This window comes from Eucalyptus grandis, chromosome 8 (genome assembly GCF_016545825.1).
Source record: "Eucalyptus grandis isolate ANBG69807.140 chromosome 8, ASM1654582v1, whole genome shotgun sequence".
Classification (NCBI taxonomy): domain Eukaryota; kingdom Viridiplantae; phylum Streptophyta; class Magnoliopsida; order Myrtales; family Myrtaceae; genus Eucalyptus; species Eucalyptus grandis.
This window is the reverse complement of record NC_052619.1, coordinates 18,284,286-18,311,586: the sequence shown is the minus strand read 5'-3', so window position 1 is coordinate 18,311,586 and position 27,301 is coordinate 18,284,286. Positions and strand designations below refer to the sequence as shown.

Below are 27,301 nucleotides of genomic sequence, written 5' to 3'. Positions count from 1 at the left end.
AAAGAAAAAAACGAAAATTGCTTGATTCTTGAGTTATTCTTAGGAATAAATAAGCAACTTTTTTTTTTTTACATCTTGATTATGTTCCAAATTTATTCTGAAAATAAAAATGACTAAATGGATTTCTATTCTTTTTTTGTTCCGGGGAACAAAATAATAGAAATAGTTATGATTTAGCTTGTTACCAAACAGGGTCTTAGAAATTTCATTTGCTAAGCTTTGGCTCATTCCTTTATTTTTCTAGACAAGTAGGATACCCCTTCTGCTGTTGCCGCTTTTTGGAGCCCTGGCACATATTGAATATGTATGAGGATGTTGTGTTGCCTAATTTGACTTTTATGTATACTAAGTGTACTACCATAGTATGGGTCAATGTACTAATTACCAAGTATGTTCCCCATCGATATGTAACTTAGTACACGATTTTTGATGGTAACTGGGTGGGATCACTTAAAAGCTTTGATGGTCCTCCTAGTAATGTTGTCGATGAGCCGACGTTGGGGGATGTTATCGATCCTTAGATGTTAGATCGGTGTTGTATAAGTAGGCTTTTGAGAGTGGGGATTTGATAGTGGAGATAGGAGTTACCGAACTCTTCCTAGGCGTTTTCTCTAGTGATGTTTTAATGTAAGTGATGCTTATGTACGTCATGAAGTATGTGAAATAATGATAAGACATGTTTAATCATTTTGTTATGCTTCTGCTTGCGAATAAATTAATAAAATATAAATTAAATACGATAGATGTAGTGTTTGACGTACCCGGGGCATCTCAAATCAGGTGGCGGAACATCCTCTGCGTCGGGGAGGATGCGTCGATGACTGCCATGGGCAAAAATCTCAGAAGAAGGAAGAAGGCTGTCTCTATGTGTGATTGAATGAGAGAGAAGAAAGAAATGGCATTGTTTTTAGGCAGCCAGCCACGTCGGCTTGTGCGATGTCGTTTTGCATGTCCACGTGGACTGGCTTTTAATACAAATATGTCAACTTACATTAAATTTTTAATTACAAAAACCGTGTAATCATTTTGGCCGGAATTTTCTGTCAGAGGCACTTAGATGGTTGTTTTCGCATCAATTTGACACTCATGTAAGCCGATGAAGACTTTTGGCACTAAAGTGAGCGCTGTACACAATTTTTGGTGCTTCTAGCGTGTTTCCCCCGAATATTTCCGACTACATATCATTAATCTTGAATTTAGCGAGCTCACCGAGCTCTTCCACCTCATTCGCCAGCCGTTCCAGCTTCTCCAACATCTCTGTGAGTAAGAACACGAAGGTCGAGATAGCGAGATCCTCGCCTGAGTTGCAGGCATTCTCGAGCTTGGTGGGAGACATGTAGAGCCTCAGTACAAGCCATGACGACCTGAGCTTTCGCAAGACCAGTGCATCCGATTGGCACCTTCTCATATTCATGAGGCTCTCCCCAAGCTCCCGGAGAGTCCTCGCGAGGGATGACGCAACCAGTTCGCAAGGTTCCTTGATCGACTGTCTTAGGTCACCGGCCGGCTGATAACATGGAGTTGTGGTATAATAAGACAAAAAAGCTTTCGAAATCAGAGGAAGGACTTCTAAATTTGAAAGCGAAAGACAGAGTCCGCTTCTCGGGTCTTAATGCCGGCAGGAGATAAAATTGACTCCACACCACATTTACTGCCTCGAGAAATATGGATCACCGCATTTTCAGTTAGAATTACTTCACGTTTATATTCCATGTTTTCAATTGCGTTCTAATGAAAACATCTTATTATTCTCTTATTTACATGTGTATATATATGTGACGGTTTAAGCTTTTTGTACCTGCCTAGAAGATTGAACACAAACATCAAGTGAAACAATGGTGGCTGCTAGCTCCCTAAGAAGCTCTCCGACCTTTAGATACTTGTCCCATGGATAAAATAGCCCAAACCTCCTGTGCCACGGTTCCCATTTCGCAAAATTCGCCTGCAATAACATATTAAATCACATTTTAATATAATAGTTTGAACTTTTAGAATAGTTGGTAATGATACTGCAAAATCTCACATGATATTAGAGTTAGAAATCCTAAATTCAAATCTTTCTAGACCCTATCAATAGACTAAACATGAGAGGGATTGCTAGAATAGTAAAATATTGAACTATACTTTCATCTAACAATTTAGAGGAAGAGTGCTAGAATAGTAAAATATTAAATTACGGATTCATCTAACAACTTAAAATTTTAAAATAGTTGATAGTGGTATTATAAGATGTCACATATTAGGGAAAATTTCAAATAAGAGTTCAAAGTGCCCTTGTTTTCTCTAATAAGAATCCCAAATGAACTTTATTTCAATTAATTGCCTGAAGTGACCAAATCGTTTCAAATAAGGACATGAAGTGATCAAATCGTCTCAAATAAGGACCTTTGGCTGACTGGTGACTATTCCGGTCATCGGAAAAAGGGTATTTTGGTAAAAGAATTGTAACCTTTTTTTAATTTCTTTTTCTTTTTCTTTTCTTTTTTCATTTTCTTCTTTTCCCTTTGCTAGCCATCGTCGTCGATGGCTAGTGGAGGTCGCCTACCTTAGGCAAGGGCAAGGCTAGGGCGATTTTGCGAGGGTTGCCCTTGCCAGCGTCAAGCGACTTGCTTGGGCTAGCGAGGGTTGCCCTCACCAACATTGTGCGAGGGTTGCTCTTGCCCTCACCAGCATCGGGTAAGGGTCTCCCACACCTTGGTTGATGAGCGTTGCCTGGCGTCAAGCGAGGGTTGCCCTAGCTAGATTTGGTGAGAAGTGTGCCGCCCAACACGGTAAGGGCTGCTCTTGTTAGCCTAGGTGAGGGTGACCCTCGCCCAACGTTGGCGAGGGTGGCCCTCGCTGAAGCCCAACGACCTCCAACATGGTTGGCGGAGGGAAGGGGAAAAAAGAAGGAAGAAAGAAAAAGAAATAAACAGAAAAAAAAAATTTAAAAGACAAAAATGGTCTTCATTCTAAGAGGTTCAGCCTTCATTTGAAATTAGTTCAACTTCACACCTTTATTTGAGATTATTTAGCCATTTTGAGTTCTTATTTGAAATTATGTTTACTTCAAGTCCTTATTTGAAAGAAATAGGATATTTCAGGCTCTTATTTTAAAATTTTCTTATAGATTATTCGCTAAATCCTCGAGTTTGAGGGAGCATGCTAGAGTAAGCTTGAGATGAACCAACCCAGTTAAATTAAAGAGGGGAAAGAAGACTTACCAGAGACTCGTCCTTTGCTTTCGAATTCAGAACCGGTCTACAGCTTTTGCAGCTTCCGTCACCCTTGCTTTCCTTATCGGCCACCGCATCAAAGTACGTATCCAATAGTCCTGCCATTAAAGTCAACAGATAAAAGTCAACCATACGTGACATTACAAGCCCCGTGTCATGAACAGTGCTAAAATAGTACTGCTAACGTAGTCACGATTTGATTACCTTCCATTGAACAAGCAAGGTGCTCGAATTTGGAGGCGATAGACACGTGAAGTTCGTCGCCAGCCCAAATAGGGAAGATGAACAAGCTCGTGAAAATGGTGGCCGCAAACCCTATCATGACCGTCTCGAGGCGCTCGGTGGCAGTTTTCAAGATTTCTTTGGAGCTTTGGAATTGGACGCTTGATACGGCCACCAGACTGAAGCTGAGGATGAAGATCATGCCACCATAGTCGTACTTCCTCTTTATGCAAGGAATCGATCGAACATATGTAGCCGCGGCACCTGAGATTTAGCATTTTATTGAACCGTGATCAAAATTGTTTTCAACTATCGAAATATCGCAAATGCATGCTTGCAGTAAGAGCACGTAGGACATATGCAATATAAGCAAGAACACGCTATATTCATGACACGCTTAAAGATGGCTAATTTCATGTAAACTTCCTAGCTAATCTATTGTGTTTCGTCATTGCGTTTATTTCGGTATTTTGAATGTCTTACCAAAGATGAATACCGCGGTGCCAACGCCAATGTCCTGCCCGACCTTGCCGTCAATGAGTTTAGCCAAGACTGCCGACATGCACCCCAACATACCACCCGATAAAGTCCCCACCGCACGGTTCAATCCCTTGCTTAATGCCGCCCCTGATAATCGTCCAATCAATCTCATTAGAACTCACGCCAAACAACATCACGAGCACGGGAGTTCATTAGTCCATAGCAAAATAACGGGGTACCAAACCTGCATAGAACTCGAACATGACCACGACGGTCATGACAGCCCACACGGCATCTGTTTCGAATATATTGTACGCTGGAGTGATAAAGGCCACGATTGAGGCCAAAACGAGCGCGATCCCGACTTTGATGCCATGTACCACTCTTCTCAGGTCATGCTCGCCATTCACTCTTCTCAGGAAAGCCGCGACGGTGGAGGGATAATTCCCGAGGGTCTTCGGAGCAGCCCCTTCTCCTCCCTCTTCATTCGGGAACACCATGGAAGAGCTCCTCATCGGCGCGGCGCGGCCCTCTTCACTCTCGTCCTCAATGCTTTGATGCTCACTTGGTGATGAGACCCTTGAGTTGGTGATCGACCGTTCACATATATACGCAAACCTTGAGCTCCCACGGACATATATTATAAGGAAAAAGACCAAGGACAATAATAATATAACTTCGAGCAACGCTTGGAGGACAATACCGTCACTTTCCACAAAGTAATAGTACCATCCTCATCAAACAAAATCTACTGCTCGACAATACACTTGGAGATGAGTGGTTAGGAGGGTATCGTTACTTTCCACAAAGTGACGATGCCGTTCTCTGAGCATTTTTCTATATTTACCTCACGAAGCGCCGTACTGGACGCTGGCCAATAACATGACACGCGGAAGCAAAACTTTTTATGCCTAATATATTCATCTTGATCATTGGCGGAGCTTTTAACGACGGCAACGCAGCGGAGCACGATCGCGGGGCGCGAGTGAAATGGCCTCTTCGCGACGCTCACACCTCGCTTGCGTGCACACGCAAAATGTTTTGATTGCTCGAATGGCGTCGAATCGCAGTCAAGCTTTTGGTTCGGGAGTCGGATTCGCGTTTGCCGAGCTACCGTAAGTAGAGTCTTTCCGGACAGAGACCTCCCGCACGTTTTGGTCCATCGAGCCATGATTTGGGTCTCATGAGCAGGGACCATGACCCGCGACGCGACTACGCCAAGGCGTTTTGCAAAATGAGCCAATTCTAAGTTGTAATCGACTTGTGCGTGCCAAGGGTTGCTCGTGTGGTACACGGTGTCGCATCATGCGAGATGTCTTAGGATGTGCGAAATAATGTGGCTTGCACTAGCACAGATGATCGACGATAGAGAGGCTCACCGGAGAGTACCTGTGTACATCAATTTTTGATAATATTCGATATTGAAATATGAAATTAGGGAAAAGTGTCATAAAAATGTTAAACATATTATATTAGTGCTAATTTAGTTCTAAATATTTTGATCTAGTGCCAATTTAGTCATTATGACTAATTTTATTGATATAAATACCGGTTAACCTACGTAGCATGAACGATGCTGATATAAATAGATTTTGATGATATTTTCATATTTTTTCGAATTTTCTTTTCCTTTCTTTTTCTTTTGTTTTTTTTTTTTCTACCGCCTTTCCTTCTTTGGGAAGTCAATTGAGTGCTGCCGGATGCTTTGGTCGTCATCGCCATCATTTCGAAAAAATTAATGAGGCCAATCGTTGAAGTTATTGAAAAACGTGGTATTACTCGAGTCAAACGCTTCTTCAGAGGCTTCCCACGCGGAGTCGAGTTGGCGTTTCCTGTTCCTGTTCCTGTTCAAGTTCCTGGGTTAGCGATCCGTATAATCGTAGCCGTTGGTTTACGCCGCCCGGATCATCGTCTTCAATTATCCAACGGCTGCGATGGAAGAGATGCTGACGTTGCTATTACGTTGGTTAGCTGGAGTAAAAACGTACGATTCACGTGGGTAAAAGTTTTTTTTTTTTTCACTACGTGGCTAAAAGTTCTTAATCGCTGTTATATAGCGCCATGCTTTCACGTAACGCGCGCTGCCACGTGGTTACCTAGGGTTCGTGAAATACACTGTCAAGTGCATGAACAAATTAAGTCTCAACCTTTCACCTGTGTAGATGACTCTGATACGGAGCAGTGGAACGTAGTTAGTGAAATTTGAATGGGCAATTTCCATCATAAATTGAATGGGAATTTGAGTCTTTCTTAAAATCAATTCTTTCATAATTCGAGGGCAAAAGTACAGCCACCCGAAAGACTATGGACCTAAAAAGTGAAAATTTGCGCTATTACTAACATTTAAAGTAGAGAAATTTATTATAAATGTTAGTTTTTAAAAGAATTTCATCTAAGAAAATCACTTGAATCCATGGATTTATCATGACCACTACCCAATTATACATACCATTTTGCATGTGTTACAGGGTGGCAATTCCTTAATTATGGAATAGCTCGTGCAACACTTGGCGAGACGAGAGCATTAGGCTAACTTTCCTTCTCTAGTTGTTTTTTTTTTTTTTGGTGCTGGAGGAACCGGCTTGCAACCGACAGCTGCGCCGTAAACCCCCAGGTGACACTTAAGCAGGAGAACCCACCATCCCTAAGTCACACTTAATACATCTCGCGCCTCTCCTAAGTTTTGAACCCTTCATCTCTGGACTGAGGATCAGCAGAGCCTTATCTAGCGGAGCCACCGCGGCCGGTGGTTCCTTCTCTAGTTGTTCCTAAGAATAATATGGTGAATCGCATCCTCTTACTAAATTGTAGGCGTCTAGTCCACCGAGCAATATAGCATAATGCTTTAAACATGACAATTGGTTTCAACTTGCCATGGCCTCTTTAGGAGAGCAGTATCAGCCCTGATCAGTTTGTAAACGAGAGACCAACCCCTCATTCAAAGTTCTATAGAGATATAACTATTCTATCACAAAACTACTAGCACCAAGCGTTCTAGCGCCACTCCCATGAGCTAGTTGTATTTATCTTTTCTGCATCACTCACTCTTCACCTAATAATCCCAAACTTCACTCACAAGTTATGAGAGTACGGGAGAATCCTTGTCACTTCGGTTCATAACATTCTCCCCTACTTCATTATGCAATGTCTTCGTTGTTGTTTAGTCGCTTCCCTACGTTGCCTTGGTACCATCAACATCGATTTTTTGGGACTTACATGCATGGTAAATGCTCTCTCAATAGGGTAGGCAATTTTACTAGTAGCTTGTTTTGATTGCAATTGTTCTAGCATTTCGAGCCATTTGTGCTTTCCCTAACAAATGGGGCATTTGGAGAAGGGGGAAAAAAAGAAAAAGGAAAGAGACAAAAAATAAAAAATAAAAAATTTCAAAAAAATTATTAAAAATTGTCTATGTAAGCACCGACTGTGACCGACCATGCCATGTCAGCCGGTCAGTGTGCATGTCAGCAATATCTGACTAAAATTAGTCGAAATGATTGAATTTGCATTAGATAAAAAAATTTAGAACTAAATTGGCATCAATATGAGGTATAGGACTAAATCGACATTATTGCAATAGGTCTAAGGCTTTTCTGGCGATCATGACACACCATACTTTGGTTATATAATCTATACACAAATCAATAGAAAAAATAATTGCTTATATCGCTTGAAATAATTAATCAATGAAAAATATTTTTATTATTGACAATAATTTATGTCTAAATATTTTCGTGAATGATACCAATATTTTCTGTTTTTTCATTGATGTAAGACTTATAAGAGATCATTTTTGGGAAAATGTTTTCAAAATAATTCATTTTCTGCAAAACAAACGCATCATAAGTGATGATAACATACTTAGTAATTGTATTCAATAATTGTAATTTTTCTATTAGTACTAGTAAATGACGAGACAATAACCATCCTTAATGTGTAATAATGTACCACAAAGTGTTGTACGAATGAATATCCTAACCTTTGTAACTTTTCACAATAATCTTTATCCCCATGAATTTATCCTCAACCTTTTCTTTCTTAGTAACTTAACTTCATGATCGTAACGTTCCTTCCAGTTCGTAAACTTAGAAGCCCTATCGGTGAGCAACTCAAATGTCCTAATTATCCTTAATCAATAGTTACATTGACAATCTTAAAGTCAATGGTTTTCCCTAAAACGATTATCAGTTAATATTTTTGTAAAATCAGCCGACCGTGAAAATTTCATTTATTTACTCACAATCTAAATTACATAAGGCGCTCATCCCATAAATTGCAGGAAAAGTGTCAAAAAATTCATAAATGTCTATTTAGTCCTAAACATTTAAATGGTGCCATTTAGTTCTAAACTTTTTGACATAATGTTAATTCAATCCTCTGGCTAATTTTAGTCAGATATTGTTGATGTGGATGTCGGTCGACTTTCATGACATTACCGACGCTGACATTAATAATTTTTAATAATAATTTTTATTATTTTTCTTTCTCATTTCTTCTTTTTCCTTTTGTTGGTGACTTGCCAAGGCGATGGCTCACCATGGCTGAGTTGGCCTTGCTTGGGTGAGGCTCGTTGTTGCCCGCCATAGGCAAGGCCCGATCGAGCAAGGATGAGCCTTGGTGAAAGTTTCCCTCACTAGATTTGGCCTAGGCAAGGCTAACGCCCATCAAGGGTCGGCCTCGCCAAATCTAGCTTGGGCGAGGCCGAACCTCACTGGGCCTTGCTAGATCTAGCGAGGGGAGCCCTCACCTATGGCAGGCGGCGGGGAGCCTTGCCCAGGCAAAGCCAACCCAACCATTACCTTTGGCTAGTGGTTGGTCATTGGCAAAAGGAAGAAGAAGGATGAAAAAAAAGAAAAAAAAAAAAAAGACAATTAGAAAATAATTAAAAAAAAATTTAAAAATTAAAATATTATTAAAAATTATCCACGTTAATACCAACGGTATCACATAAGTCGACCAGCGGTCACATCAGTAACATTTGGCCAAAATTAGTCGGAATGATTGAATTGACATTAGATCAAAAATTAAGGATTAAATTGGCATCGTCTAAAGGTTAGTATTAAACTTACACTAATACAATAAATTTACGACTTTTTGATGCTTTTCCCCGTAAATCATTGGCTTGGGTCTGGAGTAGGGAATCTCCCATTTTAGCACCGCTCTTCGCAAAAGGTCCTGCGAAAACAAGAAATGACATTGCTTATATCACATAAAAGTTGCATTCTTATGACATAAATTTGCTACAAACCCGGACTTTAGTTCGAGGAAGGTTTCTATATGCCGGGAGACACTCGGAAACGTGCACGCCAATAGTTGACCGTTTGTTTACTGAAAAATGACAGTTGCTGTATTATAATTGCGATCCCTCCTCCTCTCCCTCTCCCAATCTCTCTTGTCTTGCTTCGTCACGGCTGAGTATCTTTTAACCTCTTGAGGACGAATCACGAGCGCATCGGGGTTTTCTAATGTCAGTGTGGACGGTCTGTCCGAGACCGGACTCGCGCGAAAATGCTCTCTGGGTCGGTGAATTAACAAACGTACAAACGGTCGCTCTCTCCGTGACGGCTTGCTAGCTTTTGTACCTATGCGAAAGCGCTTGCAGATCGACGGATGAATTGACTAAAGAAGGCGTTGTTTGGCTAGTGCGCAATAGATCTACTCGCATGAACGTCAGCGACATCTCACTCGTGAAAAGGGCCGCCCTCGATCACCAAAGTCAGATCGCCCTTCTCTAGAGTTTCTTCAAGAGGCACTAGTTGCGACCTCAGCCTCATTCGTTTAGATCGGATTCGATATCGTTTCCTGGATTTTCCGTACTTTCTGACTCGTGCTGTCTATGGCTCGCGGGTTATTCGAAATTTTTTTTTTAATAAAGGAAAAAATAACGTCATCCAAGCTTGAAAGATTTAATGAACAGCCGTGGCTCGTAAAATTTTGTTTATGGAAAATCTTATTTTTCTCCTGGGAAAACAAGTGGTGGGGGAAGGAAAACCCGGAAGTCAGCCGAACTGCACGCCTTCTTCGGACACCATCTTAGCAATAACCATTAATCATGCTCACCAAGTTGAGAAGAAATAAATGATACCGCCAGACAGATATACATCGAGCTCATGTATCTAACCTAATTAGACTTTCGTAGAACCATTTCTTATTCAAATGTTCTGATGTTTTATCTCGAAAATAGTTATTAAAACTGCGTTCTAGAATATCCATCGAGCATATTCATCGAGATAATTATAAGTGGAGATTTGCATCGCCAATTGGGCCGCCTTTGTATATCCTTTTCCGTGACAAGAAAAGAGAGAAAAGGAAGAACCCTTCAAAAGGTTTGGCCGGATCGTACGACATTTGTTAATAACAAAGATCTGTAGGCCGGTTTTCGCCCGTCACTTTGAGATGAGCACGTAAGTTTCGCTTTGAAAGCTACATAAAGACCGGGAAAAGAAAAAATTAAAAAGAAAGCTACATGGAGACAAAACCGACTTCTCGAATGCTCGTGGTGCTTTGGTCTAAATATCAAGGTGATGGAGACGATGGTTGAGCTTCCAGACGAATCAGACCCACAAGCCCATTCAGCCAATACCCGAAGTTGTCTCAAAGACACGATAGAAAAGGCAAAGCGGAAGATGTCATCGAAAAGAGAAATTCCCTTTCTTATTGGATCCGACGGCACACGACTCTTGATCCCCAAAGCCTAACTTTCACGCTAACTGATGTAATGTGATGGCACGAGAAAGAGGACCCCCGCCCGCCCCTCCGGTCCAAACGATCCGTCGACGTTATCCTGGCCTCACTATTTTGCTTGGACACACGAATTCCAACTCGACCTCTCCAGAAATTTAAAAGAACGTCGCGAGTTGACGCTCGACGGTTTCGGAAAGAGCCTCCCGCCCCTCCGGTCCAAAACGATCCGTCGACATCATCCTTGCCTCACTATTTTGCTTGCACACGCGAATTCCAACTCGAACTCTGAAAATTTTAAAAGAAAGTCGCGAGTTGACGCTCGACGGTTTCGTGCGTTTCTTTCGCCCAATATAACAAGTAACAAGCACCAAACGTTGGTGTGCTAAACTTCTATTCTTGTCTTTGTTGCAGCTGTGATGATAACCTCACATCTCCACGTAGAGTCGCGGCAGTAAGTGCTAAGTAACATATGCCCAAACGCTCACTTCACTGCAAGGTCTTAGGATTGAAATTCCGCAACTGCTAATACGTCTTTAAGTAGGAGGCCATTGTGGTGAGACCTTGTTCTAGCTTCCCCTCATGTATTGACATTTGGTTTGGGGTGCACCGCGCACTCTACAGGCCGTGGGCTACTCGGCGGATTTGGCAAATCCTGAGCATAAAAAAAAAAAAATGTCCAAACGTTGCTCCAAGGTTTTCACACGGGGAAAAATATCAAAAAATATCTCAAATTTAGTGTAATTGTACTTATTCAATTCTAAGTTCTTTTTTTTTTTTTTGTCAATTCAGTTATGAACATTTTGCAATTGTATTAATTTAGTCAATCCAATCAATTTTAGCTAGCTAACTAATGTTGATATGAATAATTTTTAATAATATTTCTTTTTACGAATACTTCATTTTTATTTGTATTCTTTATTTTCATTTTATTTTTGTATTTTCTCACTTCTTTTCCTATTTTTCACCCACCAACAATTTTTATTAATATTTAATTTGTTATTTGTATTTTCCTTTTTATTTTTCTTTTCTCTCTTCTTTTTTCCTTTTTTTTCACCAACAGTGGCCGGCCATTATGTGTGAAAACGGGAAAAAGAAGAAAGAAAATGAAAGTTAAAATTTTTTAAAAAAAGATACAATATTATAAAAAATTGTCTTCATCAGTGCTCGCTAATAAATATTACATGGACTCAGCTCGCCTCGAGAGCAAGTACATGGGATGGCATTTAATTGCTATTGATATGCCGAAGTGATGATGGCTTCATCTCGTGTAGCTAATAAATAAATGATAATTGGTTCCCACATTACTCTACGGGGTTGTTTGATTTATGCTGATCCATGTGCCGAGAACAATGCAATAGAATGATCGGCTTGGTAATGCCCCAACTCCCACATGAACTGTGAGAATTTTTTTAGAGATTTACATTCACGATGACCGCTAGAGCAATATTTCCAGTATGGTTCGACCCTCTTTTTTCCAATTAGGTTTCATATCAACTACTCGAGTCTATGATCATGCTCCAAAATATATTGCGCAAATAAACTGGGTTAATCGCCACGATGAATTCTCGATTGTTTCTGACTACTTTAAAATGATGTGGATCTACGGGTGGAGAAATTGCATCGAAAGCCATAAACTTTAAGCATCGAGTGCGATCAAGTGTCAAAATGGCATCAAAAAGTCGTAAAAACTATTGTTATCCATGCCCTTGTCTGTTCACCCTTTGGTGGTTCCACAACTTGATATATTCGAACACATAGTGGGGTTGCCTTTCCAAAAAAGGGGAAATCACCGAGCCTTCGCTGTCCCACGAGTCGTGTGGACTTCCTCTACTGTTTTAGATTAATACGTGTGTCGTTCCCCGAAACCCCAAAAAGATATCTAGTCCAAAGAATAAAAAATCATCGTAGAAAGTTGAAAAGAACCAGAGAGAGAGAGAGAGAGAGATAGAGAGATGATGATGCTGTGGGAGTGGGAGAGAGAGTCAGAGAGAAAGGGGGGTTGGCTTCTGCTAAGATTCTTTGGAGATTGATAGCAATTTCAATGGCGGGTGACCGAGATTCCCCCCCATGCCCCCTTCGGCCAAAGATAATGGAACCAAAAGGAGAGAGAGAGACGCCTTCATGTCCCTAAAAACAAAGGAAGACCAAGCATTTTGCTGCATGACTCGAGCCCAGTTCCAGCACTACACGTACAGAACCTCCCCTTTATGATAACCCGTTCAAGCGTCCGTGTTCAGACACGGACGCTGATGTCAACGGATGCAGCAGCGTCCTAACGGGCAACAACTTACCACGTAAACATCCTCTAAATCATGATTAATCCAAAAGACGAAAAGCGAAACAGAAAATGGTTCGCCACTGACGGGGGGGACGGGCGAGCATCGACCACAAAAAACATCGATGAAACAGAGCGCAGCACAGCACAGCACAGCACCTCTCCAGTGGCCGCTCACCCCACTTGACTCTTTCCCTGTCAAAAAGCCATCCCCGCTCGAGCCGCCGGCTCCCCTCGGCTCGGCTCGGCTCGGCTCGGCTCGAGATGGGCTTCCCACATGAAGGAGAATCTGAGGCCTCGCCGTGCCCTCCTCCCTCTCTCGCAGGTGGATTCTGCTTGTCACCTTGGGGAATCTTGGCGGCAAAAGCTAAAGTCAAAGTTAACAGCGAAAGGGAAGAAGGTTCCTTTCCAGGCGAAGGCCTCGTCCGTGCCTTCTTCTTCTCTTTGGCATCCAAAGCTGATTCCTCCTCTCCCCTTTTCATTAATTTTCCCGTCCAGAATTATTATAAAAAAAAATGCGAGGAAAAAGAGGCTGATGAGAGCATTGCATCGCGCCCTTTTATCGGATTTTGTTGATTTTAAATGGATCAGAGGAAGAAATGGAAAAAAAGTTCAGCTTTCGCCGGAGTTCACTTTTCAGATTTCCGAATTAATGGGTTTTTAGATAGTAAAGCTGGTTTCCCTAAAAGAATAATTGGATGAGCTGATTGATTGGTTGATTGATGCTCGATCCCTTTTTTGGAGGAGGGTATCTTATACCCTGCAATGATTGACCAGCACCAACCAGCTCATTTTGGTCACCAATCCGTCGCTAAGTAGACGTGCTGATAAAGGCAAGATTTACTTTAAGGTAGCACAGCCGTAGATTAATGTTTGTTACTCAAAAGGGTCTTTTTTTACTTTTGTTCGGAACAATCTTAAAATAGGTCTATCCCAGGCGAGTCAAGAGGTTGCGCGGGATAGTTGTTACTTTTGTGGATAACTTAGGGCGTGTTTGGTAATATTTTTGTTTAAAAATTGTTCCAAAAACGAAATATAAAAAAATATTTATGTTCCTGAACAATTTTTAAACAAAAAAACGCGTTTGGTAAATTTGTTAGGAAATAAATAAAAAATGAATAGAAACACATTTGGTAAATTTGTATATTTTTTATTTTTTTATTTTTATTTTTTATTTTTCTTTTTTATTTATTTTTTATTTTTTTTCTTTTTCTTTTTCCTTTTTCTTCCATTTGGTCGGTGGCCGACCTCGCCATAGCCAAGGCGGCGGCCGAGCCTCGCTAGGGCGGAAACGCTCGGCCTCGCCCAGAGGCGGGGGACACTCTAGCGGGTCAACGCTCGGCCTCGCCAAGGCCGTTGCGGCGCCATGGTCGAGGCCGGCCCTTGGCCCGGCGTTAAGAAAAAAAAAAGAAAAAGAGAAGAAAAAGAAGAAGAAAAAAGAGAGAAGAAAAAGTGTTCGTAAATTTTGTTAAAATAAGAAATAATTTTTTTTTTTTTTTTGTTTTACATTCAGATGTGAAATAATTTTGGAAACAAAAACGCAAACAAAAACGTTTTGTTCCTTTTTGTTCTCCAGTAAATAAAAAAACAAAAAATTATTTAAAAACAAAAAAGAAATCAAAACAAACGCAGCCTTACCTGATCGAAGTAAGGATTCCTACATTCATGTCATGCGAGACAGTTACATATGTGCTGCCACTCGTCTCTCCTTCTTGTCATTGCTCTCTCTCTCTCTCTCTCTCGCTTTTCCTTTTTCGATCATGTGCCCCACCAATGACGTCATTTCGCAAATTTGACCAAGCAATGTCATCGACAGAAAGATACGGTCGAACAAATTTATAGAAACAAAGAACTTGACTGCACAAATAAGAGGATCGAATGGTATCATTTGTGAAAAATTATAAGACCCAAACTGTATTCGCTCAATTTAAATTCATTATTTAAATTTAGATCATTTTAAGTGGTGCCCTTATTTGCGGAAAAGAAGTATCTGTTAATTTTTTAATCGATGGCTAGCCTTATTTTTCATATTCCTATGACGTCTAGAGTACTTAAAAAAGATCAGCTCGACGAGAAAAGGAACAAGCTTTGCACATAATTTCAGAATAAAGACGCTAGACCCCTTTGGCACCTTTTCTTCTATGAGTACCTTTCGCAATCTATGAAATTACTTCTAAACTAAAGACAAACTCATTTAGTTAAGATGTGACCTGAAATCTTCAATAGTATAGAGAATGGAATTATTTTCAATGAGAAGGGAATCTTATTTTTGTCGGATACCTGATCAGTCGCGAAAAGATTAGCATGTTTATATTAACTTGGCAGCGTGACGCATTCCAAACATTTTCATAGCTCCTAAAAAATCCAAAATTTGGACAATGCATAGATGTTGATGGGTGAATTTCCATCGAATTTTTCATAATTTTAGAAATTTTATCATGACCACTAGTTACGTATCTCGCTTTAATACAATTGCGCGCGCCGATTCAGAACTTCGCCATTTTGCTTTCCCAAAAGCACCCGTCGCCTTCTCTCGCCCCCGCGTTCACACTTGCGCAAAGATGAAGTTACCAAAGGGGGAGGCGAAACGAAATCATCGACCAGACGGGGAATAGGTCTCTAGAGCAAAACGACAACGGACTCCCGAACGGTCAAACATCAGCCGTGGCACGAGCAGGGGGGGAAGAAATGGTCGATGCCGGCGGCGATGCGGCTGCCCCAGCCGGCGAAAGGTTAGGTGGCCGACAGCGGGCGCTGGGACGTCACGAAGGAGGCTGTGGTAGTAGTAGTCACGGGAGAGTTCGCGGGACGTAAAAAGAAAATTAAAAAAAAAGGAAAAAGAAAAATGACAGACGCACGAGAAAAGTAAAGTAAATGCCTTTTCAATTTATCTTTTGTTTAAAAATATTCACGGGGAAAAGCAAGACGGCGACTGTGGGAAGAAAAGGTCAAAATAGTCGGGCGCTCAGCCGAAGCCGAAGCCGGCGCCGGCGCCGGCAGGCCGGGTGGGGGGAGCCGTGTCGTTAGCGGGTGGTGGGGAGGGGCATCGTCGGCATGTGCGAAAATGCGCTTCCTCGGTGGCCCTACCCCACCGGGCCCCACCTTTTTACACCTTCCCTTCCTCACCAACATCGCCATCGCGTATAAGCCAACGATTGAGGAAGGCGCAACAGGGCACCACCGGTGGGGCCCCCCGCCTCCCCTCCCCTTTCCCCACCTCCTCCTCCTTCCATCGAACGTGATGATGGGTCCCACCCGGCGACGTGGCTCCTTCTCAGCCGTCCCTTGGTTCCTTCCTCTTTCCAGGCCCCCCCCCTCCTACCTTTTCGCAAATTGAGGCGTGGGGCTCCTTTTATTTTTATTTTTATTTTCTCTCTTTTTTTTTTAATTTTTCTCTTTTAAATATCGATTTGACCGAAACATCCTTTTCTTTTGGCATTTCCTCCACATGTCATCATTCGCCGGCATTTCCTTCGCTGCCTAATTTAATGAATAAATAAATAAAAATATCGTGGCCCAAAAGAAAAATGAGGAGATAAAGAAATATACTCTAGTAGTTCCGTAGATAGTGACGGCAATTCTTTTGATCTTCTCATGAGAGGCTTACCGATTGTAAACATAAGTTATAACTGTCGTCTGAGTGTAGGAAATGAACAAAAATGCAAATTAAGATTTTTGTGAACTGAGTTCGTATATCAAAATTCGGTAACCATGACGATTTCACTTGCTTTCAAATAACATATGAAAATAGGAAAGGAAAGGAATAAAAATGCAATTTTTGATTGTCTCTCTTTTTATTTTCTCTCTCTTTTAAATATTGATTTGACCGAAACATCCTTTTCTTTTGGCATTTCCTCCACAGATCGTCATTCACCGGCATTTCCTTCCCTGCCTAATTTAATGAATAAATAAATAAAAATATCGTGGCCCAAAAGAAAAAAGAGGGGAAGGAGAAATATATACTAGATCTGTAGATAGTGACCGGCAAATCTATTGATCTTCTCACGAGAGGCTTACCGATTGTAAACATCAGTTATAACTGTCGTCCGATCGTAGGAAAGCAACAAAAATGCAAATTAAGATTTTTGTGAACTAAATTCGTACGTCGAAATTCGGTAACCGTGACGATCTGGCTTGCTTCCTAATAACATACGAAAATAGGGAAATAGGTATGCGGGATCGCGTTTCTTTTTCTTGGAGCCCATTAAAAATCTCACGTATAATTCTTGAGAATAAAATAACGACGACGCTTCACCATACGAAGCAGCGACCACCCACTTCGAGGCATATTCCATTGGAATAATGCCCCCCCCCCTTCGGACATCGGCTTTACCCCCCTCCATTCACCCTTTTTTTTTCTTTTTAGTGTCCCCATCAAAGTGGAAATCAATTATAACGCTTAACACAGCAGCTTAAGCTCTCGACAAATTCCATTCGAACTCGTCGTGCCTCATCAGGCGTCGGATTTCCTGCCTTTTGAATTCCACGGTTTGAAAAACGTGCACGATGACGACTTTTCTTTTTTGGTGTTTTCCTGCGTAAGCTTCATTAAATCGTTCTTGCAAAGGTCGTAATTTCGTGGTTAGAAAATAGGTGGGGGATCCTTTGACCGTGCCTCCTGTCTCCCTCCTGACCATTCGTTGGCAGCCATTATTATGTCCTTTTTTTCCTTCCCTCCCCCTCTATTTTATTTATATATATATATATATATATATATATTTTATATTTTGCTTATTTGTGAAGGCATTCATTTACCCGCACCGTAACAAGCATCATGATTGGACGGACAGGAGGCTGGTTTCCTCATGCGCGTCTCGAGAGCTCGATGCCAAAAAAAAACCCTACGAGGGGGCGGCGACATCGGTACGAGATTCGTGACCGGGCGAAAGGGGTTAAATCCGAAGTATGATGATGGGTCTCTTTTTGGACTCGCTTTCCAACGGCGAAAACTCGAAACTATTACACATGTTACCGACCGAAAAATGAAGAATAAAAAAGGGCAGGAGGCCACCTGAATTGTCGCGCGTGATTATATTCCTAAGTCCCGGTTTTAGAAAGCCGGTCGAAAGTGTAATATTAAAAGGGGTCCGGAAGGGGAACGCGCGTCAAAGCTTTAGCATGCGTGATGTGTATGTCCGATGATAAAAGAAGCTTACTCGCTCCGAGCATGATGGTTTTCTTAGTAAGGAACACGCGACGTCGCGCGACGTATTATAGATTAATGCACGCTGATGGCGCATTAGATCACAAGCGCGATTGCATTTACTTCCGAGCTTGAAATGACGCATTCCTATTCAATTAAAGAAAAAGGGCGCTTTCGAGTCCATCGAATCTTTCGGCAGTCGCCGTGTTTTTAGACGATCGGGAGAACTCATGAAATTAAAGATAAATAATTCACCCCTCCTCTGTTTTAATAATTTTTATAAATCTTACCAGACGACATATTACCACGTGCCCGCCGGTCCACATCTGTACCCTCCGCTCACCCTACTCCCGTAATTTCGCTCCCCACCCACCCTCGCACCTTCCTCTCAACGCCGGCAGCACAGCCGTCTCCAGCTCGATCCCCTCCCCAACCATCCCCCATCCCGGCCTAACCAACCTTCACGCCCCCGATGCCTTGTGCTTGCCACGTCACCGGCCTTTCAATGGCCGCCATGTCATCCTCCCGTGGGGCCCTCCCGGGCGCGTACGGACCTCCCCACACCACACTCCCACCCCTGAACTCCTCCATAATATAAATTCCACCCCCCACAAAAAGAAATGAAAATGAGAAATAAATAAAGAAAAAGGCCACCCTTCTTTGAGCTCCACGCCACCTTCTCCTTCAACCCTTCTCTTTCTGCGATATATAAAGCGAAAATCGCCCCCATATTTCGGTCAAATTCCCAACGAAACACTCCGAAAACCCACCCCAAAATCTCCAACTTTCCATAACGGAGACGCGAAGCTGCGGAAGGAGCCGTAGCAGCCAGCTGCGCAGCCCGATGCCGATGGCGGTAGTAGGTCCCGCATCGCCCCCGACGGCGGACAGGGCCCCGGCGGCCGCGGCGGCCGCCCCACTGGTGCCAATGCTGCCGCAGCAGCAGCAGCCGCCGGCGATGCTGGCGGCGGACGCGCTGGCGCGGGACTCGGTGATGGCGTGGTTCCGCGGCGAGTTCGCGGCGGCCAACGCGATCATCGACGCGCTGTGCGGCCACCTGGTTCAGCTCGGCGGAGGGGGGACGGAGTACGAGGCGGTGTTCGCGGCGGTGCACCGGCGGAGGATGAACTGGATCCCCGTGCTGCAGATGCAGAAGTTCCACTCGATCGCCGACGTGGCGGTGGAGCTGGACCGCGTCGCGTCGAGGATGAAGAAGGCGGCGGGGGGCGGCGGCGAGAAGGAGCCGGAGGAGGGCCTGGCGGCCGAGGAGGAGGAGGAGGAGGTGGAGCAGGCGAAGGAGGAGGACGAGGCGCGCGCGGTGGCGAGAAACAGGCAGCCTACGCCGCCGTCGACGGCGGGAAGGGGAGCGAGAGCAATTGCGACGGGAGCGCCAACGGCGAGGTCATCGACGTGGAGGAAGAGGAGGACGATTCGCCGGACAGCGACATTACTGATTCAGGTAAGTCGATTCTCTCCCACCTTCCGACGGCGGTAATCGGTAGAACTCCGCAGTTCACGGACGAGATCGACTTTTTTCCGGTCACCGTCACGTCACCTTTAAAGCCGTGTGAACACGAACGTAGCCCGTGATCCTCTCTTCCAGTTTTCGAAATTCGACGTCCGGAAGAGGGCGATCCTCTTCGCCTTTTGACCAATCGAGTCCAGCGTTTTCCATGAATCTTGGGTTCGATCCTCTTTAAGGAAAAACGTTCATAAATCTCCCAATTACCTTTCCTAGAAAATCTTTCAGCTGGCGTCCTCGCCGTTCCGTTCGGTCGCCGAGAAAGGAAAGGAAAGGTAAAAACCGGAAAAAGAAACGAGAAGGAATCGGGCTAATTCAATTTTCGATTTTTTTCTTTTTCAAATTTTCAATTTTTTTCTGGGATTTAAAAAAGGGTAGAAGAAATTAAGGCCGCCACATGCCCGATGATACGGCGACCACGGGACATTAAACTATAACCTGTCATTTTCTCTTTTTCACCAAATTAATAATAATGTATGTTTCTTTCCAATTTTCATGTGTGTGGGGGGGCAAACCGAGGAGGAGAAATCGAACACGCTGTTGCTTCCAGGAGGAGCTGGATCCAAAGATCCGATACCCCGGTCCAAACATGTGTTTGACGTGTCGCCCGGCGGTGGTGGGTCGGGGTCATGATCTGTCTTAGTCTAGCAAACGGTTCGGTTCTAGGATTCGGGTGGGGGACTTTCGCGATTTGGTGGAATTTCGTTCCCTAGTAAAGTTAAATATTCTCAACCCAAAACTATTCCGATGCTAAAAAAAATCATATTTTTCGAAATGAATTTAGAAATCAAACGGAACGGAAACGACCGGACGTTGCGGGGGGGCGAGATTTTTCTCTTTAAATATGAGACGCGGGTCGCACGGCGCGGAGAGGAGGCCGGGGTCGGCGGAACGACAAAGCGCAGCGAGTGGGAATGGGGCAAAAAGTCCTAGCGAAAAATTTAAGGTTAAGGTTAGGTTATGTTCCCGAGGTTTTCACGAGCGGGTGGGGTTGGGGAGGAGGTTTTGAGGTTTCCGAGGCGATGGTGGGGGCGGGGTCCGCTGGCAACCGCGAATACGGTTGCCATGTTGGGGGGAGGTGCGGAATCGGTGACGTCGTCCGTCGGGCGGGTGGGATGCTTGCGTCGAGATGCGTGCGGCGATGGTGTCGATTCGGGGCGGGCGGCTGCGCATCGTTGACCGTCTGATCTCGGTCTAGATCTGGGAGAGTTACTTGGCCTTTCGCTGGGGCCCGCGGGCGTTTCTGTTTTTTCCCACCCGTCTTCTGGGGGCTTTTTGTCCCGTGTCTTGACCGGCGACCGAGCTGGCGGGGGTCAATTCGGGAAGGCGAGGGGGTTCGGTCTGTTGGTCTGCGGTCCGGTCTGGGCGTGGGGTGGGTAGGTGGGTAAGTAGCGGGTCAAAATGTGAAATGGGCCCCAAACCCGAGTCCGAAAATGTGGCAAAAGGCCCGCCTACAAAATTGGAAAAAGAGGAATGTTGGCGCAGGACTAGAAATGACCCGGCGACAGGCACCCAAACGTCAACTTTGATGTTTTTAGGTACTAAGGTCGAGAAATGACAGCTGGGATTAGGAAAGAGGTTTCGTAAGGAGCGCTGCTCCATTGAATTATGAGCTTTAACGTCGCAAATTTATGAATTATGAAATTATTTTAGGATTTCCCATAACTCTACCTACTAACGTTTTTCCTTGGGAGGTTTTTTAATTAATCCCTCTTGGTATTTGTATTGTAAATTACGTTCGTTAGAATAATGCATGGATGTTGAGAGAGATTTTAGCTATGGAGTCCCAACTTTTGAGTTGTCTTTTTTTTTTTCAATTTCGTGTTCGTAGTCGATACATTGATTAGCTGAGATTTGTATTTATTTTGATTAGTTAAATATAAGTCCAAAAGAAAAAATATTAACAAGTTAAGTGTATTAACAAAAAGAGTGTGGCCTGCACTTATATCTGTATAACTTAATTACTTAGTGCATGTGCATGTGCATGTGCATATTTAAAAATGCAAAGGTATATTTTTAAATATTTATTTTGCATCTCATATCTGTATGACTTAAAATATAATAGGAAAAGACTCATGGATCTAACTCCTAACCGACCATCCAAAGATCTGACCTTCTAGCCTTCTCCACCAACCTCTGTTTGACCTTCTATCGTCCCCTGCAGGTGTTTTTTGTATTGAGAGCCAAGTTAGGTGAACTGCGATGTACTAAATTTCCCTTCTTGGAAAATCTTCTTTTTATTTGTACTTTGTGCACTGGATTGAAAGGTGGAAAAAAGGGATATTCTTGCTGTCTTTAGCAGGCATTTTTGCTTTTGTCACTGCTAAATGCCTGAAACTGATTCATTAGTATTGATGCTGTGAAATACTAATGCTGTGAAACACTACAGCTTCTGCAAACTCAGTATGTACCCCGGAAGATTAAAAAAAACGCGTGCTTTGGTAACGATGGCTAATCGACCGTGTTCCTTTAATTTGATGGCAGGATCCCATGAGATGCAGCCTGCACTGGAGAACCTCGAGATATGCTCTAACCATGAACTCTGCGAAGCCCGAGCGGCTCAAATCAAGCTGACAAAAGGTTTTACTGCCAAGGAGCCAGTGAAAGGGCATATGGCGAGTCCATTTTCTTTCATTATTTAAGCACATTACATTCTTTCCGTTGAAAAGGAATTTCAGATGGGTTAGGCTAAGGAGTACATGTAAAAAAAAAAAAGTGTGGCTTTCGATACCTGATGGAACGAACTTCAACTGGCAGGTCAATGTCGTGAAAGGGTTGAAGCTATATGAGAACGTTTTCACCGATTCAGAGCTCTCGAAGCTGACAGATTTCGTCAATGACCTCCGTGCAGCTGGTCAAAATGGAGAACTCTCAGGTTATTTTGAATAGTTTACTTTCATCTTTCAATAGAGGACATCGTGCATAGGGATAAAAGATGTGCAAGACAGATAGATGCAGCCGCAGAGGCTGCAAATGGATGGCAATTTTAGAAATGAATAGACTGAGGCGAAATCTTCATGCTTTAAGCATGGGATTTTTCTTTCAAACTGGTTTCATCTCGTATTGCCACTGCATGTGAAATCCTTCTTTAAGATAGGAGTTTCATTCTGGCAATCTACAACTAAACTTGTCTAATGATGCTTTCGCTTTTTCTATGGTTTTATCTTGTCTACAGTAACCTCACTATGACTTGATGCAGCTTCGATTGCTCAATATCTTTGTTTAACCTACTTAGAGAACAAGCCATACCATGATTATTGCATGTTTTCCCACAATTCTGTTCTGAAAGGCTTTCTGCTTACGACGTGCTGAGTAAACCTTCAATTCCTACAGGTGAGACCTATATTTTATTTAACAAGCAAATGAAGGGGAACAAACGAGAGTTAATCCAATTTGGGGTCCCTATTTTCGGACACATACAGGAGGAAGGAACATGCAACAGCAAAGCAGGTAACTTGCGCCACGTTCAGATAAATTTTATCCCATAGAAAAGGAGTTCTCTCCAATGTTCATTCTGATGAATCTGTTATATTCGAAGGTAACATAGAGCCGATTCCGGCACTTCTGGAACGTGTCATAGATCATCTGGTCGAATGGCAGCTAATACCGGTTTACAAAAAGCCGAACAGTTGCATCATTAATTTCTTCGACGAGGTACACTTTGTTTCGCTGCCACAACGTGTTCATCTAAGATATGGTTCGAGATTGGTGGGAGGATATATGCTGAGTATGGTTATTTCAAGTTCTATGTTCTGTGTTTCCTACAAATCGTCGAGAGAATAGCATGTGATCCCAACGTAACTCTCATGCAGGAAGAGTATTCTCAGCCTTTCCTGAAGCCTCCTCATTTGGATCAGCCCATATCATCTCTTCTCCTCTCTGATTCAACCATGGTTTTTGGCCGGTTTCTTGTTAGTGACAATGAAGGCAACTATAAAGGACCACTCATGCTTCCATTGAAAGAGGGGTGAGTAGTTAGTAGACATATTTCATGGATAGCTGATCAATACTCTTCACTCTTTCAGTTATACTCGTAATCACTTTCAACTTAGATGAAAAAAGCAATCTTGTGACAATAGTATATCTGAGTTTCATGTGAGATGAATAGGTAGCTCATTTTCATTTTTTCTGCAGGTCTCTATTGGTGATGAGGGGTAACAGTGCTGACATGGCAAGGCATGTAACGTGCCCTTCTCCAAATAAGAGGGTCACCATCACATTCTTCAGGGTCCGACCAGACAGCAACCAAGGCCAACCATCGAGTCCTCTTTCTGGCTCCATGACTCTGTGGCAAGCAGCCAACCCGAGCCCTTTCGCCATGCCAAGCGTAGGTCTCGGTGCTTACGAGGCAGTTGACATGATGCCTAAGTGGGGAGTCCTCCGAGCACCTGTGGTAATGCTGGCCCCGGTAAGCCCCATGGTTTTGAGCCCCAAAAAGATCCAGAACGGTGGCACTGGTGTTTTCTTGCCGTGGGCTTTAGGAGCACGAAAACCCACCAAGCATCTTCCGCCGCGTGCACAGAAAGGACGGCACCACATAGCAGAGTCCTCTTCTACAGCCAGCGTTGGCTGTGAAGGGAATTTGGTTTCCACTTAATAGCTTCACGCCTGCTCTCATGAGTCCTCCCTTCGATGTACAAACTCGGGGCCTAGGTGCTGCTAGAAGAGCGTTCTCTCTCTCTTGTCCAGTTCCATCTTCCTTCCCTCTGCGGTGGCTGTGATGATCGGACTAGGCTCTAGTTGTCGGTCCTTGTATTTTCCTTTCTTCTCCCGGATGCAACGAAATGTAGAGGCATGGTGTTAGTTCCGGTTTTGGATTTTCTGAGCGTTGAATTAGCTTTGTGGTAGGAATTTTCTAAGTTAAAAATGGTTTTGGTTATCATCGCTTTTTTCTTGTTCAATATTGAATATGAAGTCTGGAGTGCAAAATTTTCATCTCACTCTGAATATGAAGTTATGCTGTACTTTACGGTGGTAACGTGAGATGATTCTAAGTGATTACTTCGGCTTTCTTTGATTATTTCTACATATTCAGATTGAAATGAAGTTGTCTGTCAAGCCTTGCCCATTTAGGTTTTTGGTCTTTACCCTTCAAATTGCATTAGTGTTAGGCATTTGTTGAAGTTTTACTAGATATATCCCATCGAAATTGTAGTTTCTATTTGATATTGATGTATAAATATATTCTTATTTCCTATATATCGTAGGAAAAGAATTTGCAATGTATATAATCTCTTGGAACGTGATGAGACAAAGCTATACACATGAGAAATTCATAGAGTAATTTCATTAATCAAGCAATAGAACTTTATTTCTATACATCAATGGAAAAGTTCTGCAGTGTATCTAGATTGTGCAGTATACCTAAATTATATAGGTTAGAAATCCATCAAAACTATGCAGGCACATAATTAAAAATCCTAAAAAGTGATTAGTAAATCATTTAACCATATGCGCATGTATCAAATTTCGATCAGTGTATATCAATACAAAATGGGTACCATTTACGAATGATTATGTGTACATGGCACAACCACGCGCGAGCTTTACCTACAAAGATCTGTCTCCTATAGTACATATCCCATTAAACTTGGATTTTGAATTCTTATGTGTTTAGACCATTTTGGCAATATTGCCATATAATCGTAGAAGCACTAGTTTTTCTTTATATCAACAATGTCTGCATATATTGATAAAGAGAACCATTTTATGAACACTGTTTTATGACAGTTGAACAAGGCATACCAGAGACACAATTCCAGAGAAACATATGCATCTCTAACAATTGAAGTTGGAAATGAAACATCCTCCTAGGAACATACTTTGCATAACCTTAATAGTCAGAAGGAATCAAGACACGACAATTGAGGCTGAATTCTCAATGTCCCAACTCAAGTCTTCTTCCTCCGATCAAGCTTTGGCAGCAGGCTCATCACCATCATCTTCAATGTCCCAACTCAAGTCTTCTTCCTCCAATCAAGCTTTGGCAGCAGGCTCATCATCATCATCTTCAATGTCCCAACTCAAGTCTTCTTCCTCCTCTGCAACACTCAGCCTCTTTCTCAGATCATCCCTACTTGTACTTGGAGTCCCGCCTGGAGTGACTCTCTGATCGTCGATGCCGCTAAGATCCTCAATCTCATCCCAACCAAGGTCCTCCTCCTCAGCTGCCGATGGATTGCTCAGTGCAGCAGCAGGGTTACTCTCTTTCGATTTCCCAGGCTCAGCTATCGCGTTTGAGGCTGAATTCTCTTGGGGTGCTGACGAAGAATTTCTGCTGTTTACATCAGAAACCTTTTCCAAATGCACATCCTCTTCGGGCGCATTTCCTTCATTTGGGACAAGAGCGACACCCTCACTGCTATCCTTACCGCCCACATTCTCCACCTTCTCACCAACAGCTTCAGGAGCTGGACTAACTCGCAATTCCCCACCCTGATTCTCCGCCTTCTGTTCTTTCGATTCTTCAATGTCTACCTCCGTCTGATGCAGATCACTACCCAACTTCCCAATTTTCTCATCGGCTCTATCCTCTGTTTCCTTCCCATAGGCATCCTTTGATTCCACGCTGTGCATCATCCCTGAAGCCAATTCCATTTCCTCCTCAGAGGAACCATCCTTCCCCTTCTTCACAGCTTCCCCCAAATTTCCATCCTCAACATTGCCCATTTGAACTGCCTCTGCAGAAGACACTGCATTACTCAATCTACTTCCTTTCTTCAATTCCTTCTCGCCGTCGACATCCTCATCATCGTCCTCATCATAAACGTCCCAACTCAGCTCCTCCTCCTCGCTCGAGATCGCCCTCTTCACCAGACTAGCCCTCACATTCTCAGCCTGCTCGAGCTTATGCACCCTATAAAAGTACCTAAGCCAGAACGTATCCCCGTCGATGCTACCGGGCACTAGCCTATAGTAGAATCCCCTGACGGGCCCATCTTCCTCCCTCAACCTCTCGATCTCTTCCCTCTTCTCCCCCAGATCGAACCCCGTCTTCCACCCGCCGTAGTCCTCCGCATCCTCCGGCTCCTCGCTGAAGGTGCCGGCATCGCCCCGGATCGCGCGAACCTGCGCGTCCAGCCGACTGTACCTCGCGAAAGACTGGTGCCCGCCGCCGCTGCCGTGGCCCTGATCGGAGGGGTCCGGACTGAGATCGGCGGTGAGGATGGCCTCCTTGCCCTGGGAGATGATCTGGGCCGTCCCCTTGATGACCGAGGACCCGAGCTCGTCGATGGCCTGGCCGACGTTCTCCAGCGAGCCGTGCGCCTCCTGGATCTCCTTCCGCAGGCCCAGCCCGAACTCCTGCAGGTCGCGGCGGTACGTCTCGAGCACGGTCTCGGACTTGGTCGTGAGGGTCTTCACGAGGCCGCCCAGGCCGCCCCACCGGGAATAGGACGGGCGGTCCGGCTCCGGAGCGGCGGCGGCGGTGGCTTCTCCTCCTCCTCGTCCTCGCGACGGATCGTCGTCTCCGGGAGGCGATTCGGGTCGGGCGGGATCCGGGTCGTCGGAGAAGACGGAGTTGAAGAAATTCATGACGAGTTTTTTCCGGGGGTTTTCCTCCGGTGGAGCTGAGAGAGAGAGAGAGAGAGATCGGCGGTGGATGTGGAGTGGCCGAGTGGAGAAGAAGATGAATTCGATGGAAAGTTATCGATGCAGACAGATGAAGAGAAGAAGAAGCATCGGTTGGCTGAACCGGATCGAGCTGGTGAGTCTGGACCGGGCAAGTGAACCGGATCTAGTGAAACTCTATAATTTCTGTT

At 43.7% G+C, this 27,301-nt stretch overlaps 3 protein-coding genes across 3 annotated transcripts; 1 reads left to right on the top strand and 2 right to left on the bottom strand.

Moving 5' to 3' along the window:
• Nucleotides 1–1,174: 1,174 nt before the first annotated feature.
• On the bottom strand, nt 1,175–4,432 carry LOC104416566 (aluminum-activated malate transporter 2). Its single transcript, XM_010027939.3, has 6 exons — nt 4,162–4,432; nt 3,921–4,064; nt 3,420–3,701; nt 3,204–3,313; nt 1,799–1,942; nt 1,175–1,507 (listed from the first exon to the last, which is right to left on the bottom strand). Exons 1-6 carry the CDS (start codon nt 4,430–4,432, stop codon nt 1,175–1,177), a joined length of 1,284 nt encoding a protein of 427 aa, XP_010026241.3.
• A 14,236-nt stretch (nt 4,433–18,668) lies between these two features.
• LOC104457030 (RNA demethylase ALKBH10B) lies at nt 18,669–24,553 on the top strand. Its single transcript, XM_039298991.1, has 8 exons — nt 18,669–19,351; nt 19,387–19,478; nt 22,026–22,156; nt 22,299–22,416; nt 22,875–22,991; nt 23,080–23,195; nt 23,354–23,508; nt 23,676–24,553. Exons 1-8 carry the CDS (start codon nt 18,864–18,866, stop codon nt 24,136–24,138), a joined length of 1,680 nt encoding a protein of 559 aa, XP_039154925.1. The 5' UTR covers nt 18,669–18,863; the 3' UTR covers nt 24,139–24,553.
• A 628-nt stretch (nt 24,554–25,181) lies between these two features.
• On the bottom strand, nt 25,182–27,189 carry LOC104457031 (BSD domain-containing protein 1). Its single transcript, XM_018861462.2, has 2 exons — nt 25,550–27,189; nt 25,182–25,483 (listed from the first exon to the last, which is right to left on the bottom strand). Exons 1-2 carry the CDS (start codon nt 27,072–27,074, stop codon nt 25,452–25,454), a joined length of 1,557 nt encoding a protein of 518 aa, XP_018717007.2. The 5' UTR covers nt 27,075–27,189; the 3' UTR covers nt 25,182–25,451.
• Between the last annotated feature and the right edge of the window lie 112 nt (nt 27,190–27,301).

What these genes read in the sequence shown, in the direction of transcription:
- LOC104416566 (XM_010027939.3), bottom strand. Translation starts at nt 4,432, where the DNA reads ATGAGGAGCTCTTCCATGGTGTTCCCGAATGAAGAGGGAGGAGAAGGG. An exon ending in AAGCAAAGGACGAGTCTCTG is followed by an intron (nt 1,943 to 3,203) that starts GTAAGTCTTCTT and finishes ATGTTATTGCAG; the next exon opens with GCGAATTTTGCGAAATGGGA. An exon ending in GTGTTCAATCTTCTAGGCAG is followed by an intron (nt 1,508 to 1,798) that starts GTACAAAAAGCT and finishes CCATGTTATCAG; the next exon opens with CCGGCCGGTGACCTAAGACA.
- LOC104457031 (XM_018861462.2), bottom strand. Translation starts at nt 27,074, where the DNA reads ATGAATTTCTTCAACTCCGTCTTCTCCGACGACCCGGATCCCGCCCGA. An exon ending in CTTGAGTTGGGACATTGAAG is followed by an intron (nt 25,484 to 25,549) that starts ATGATGATGATG and finishes GGGACATTGAAG; the next exon opens with ATGATGGTGATGAGCCTGCT.
- LOC104457030 (XM_039298991.1), top strand. Translation starts at nt 18,864, where the DNA reads ATGCCGATGGCGGTAGTAGGTCCCGCATCGCCCCCGACGGCGGACAGG. An exon ending in CGCGCGGTGGCGAGAAACAG is followed by an intron (nt 19,352 to 19,386) that starts GCAGCCTACGCC and finishes CGGGAAGGGGAG; the next exon opens with CGAGAGCAATTGCGACGGGA. An exon ending in CAGCGACATTACTGATTCAG is followed by an intron (nt 19,479 to 22,025) that starts GTAAGTCGATTC and finishes ATTTGATGGCAG; the next exon opens with GATCCCATGAGATGCAGCCT.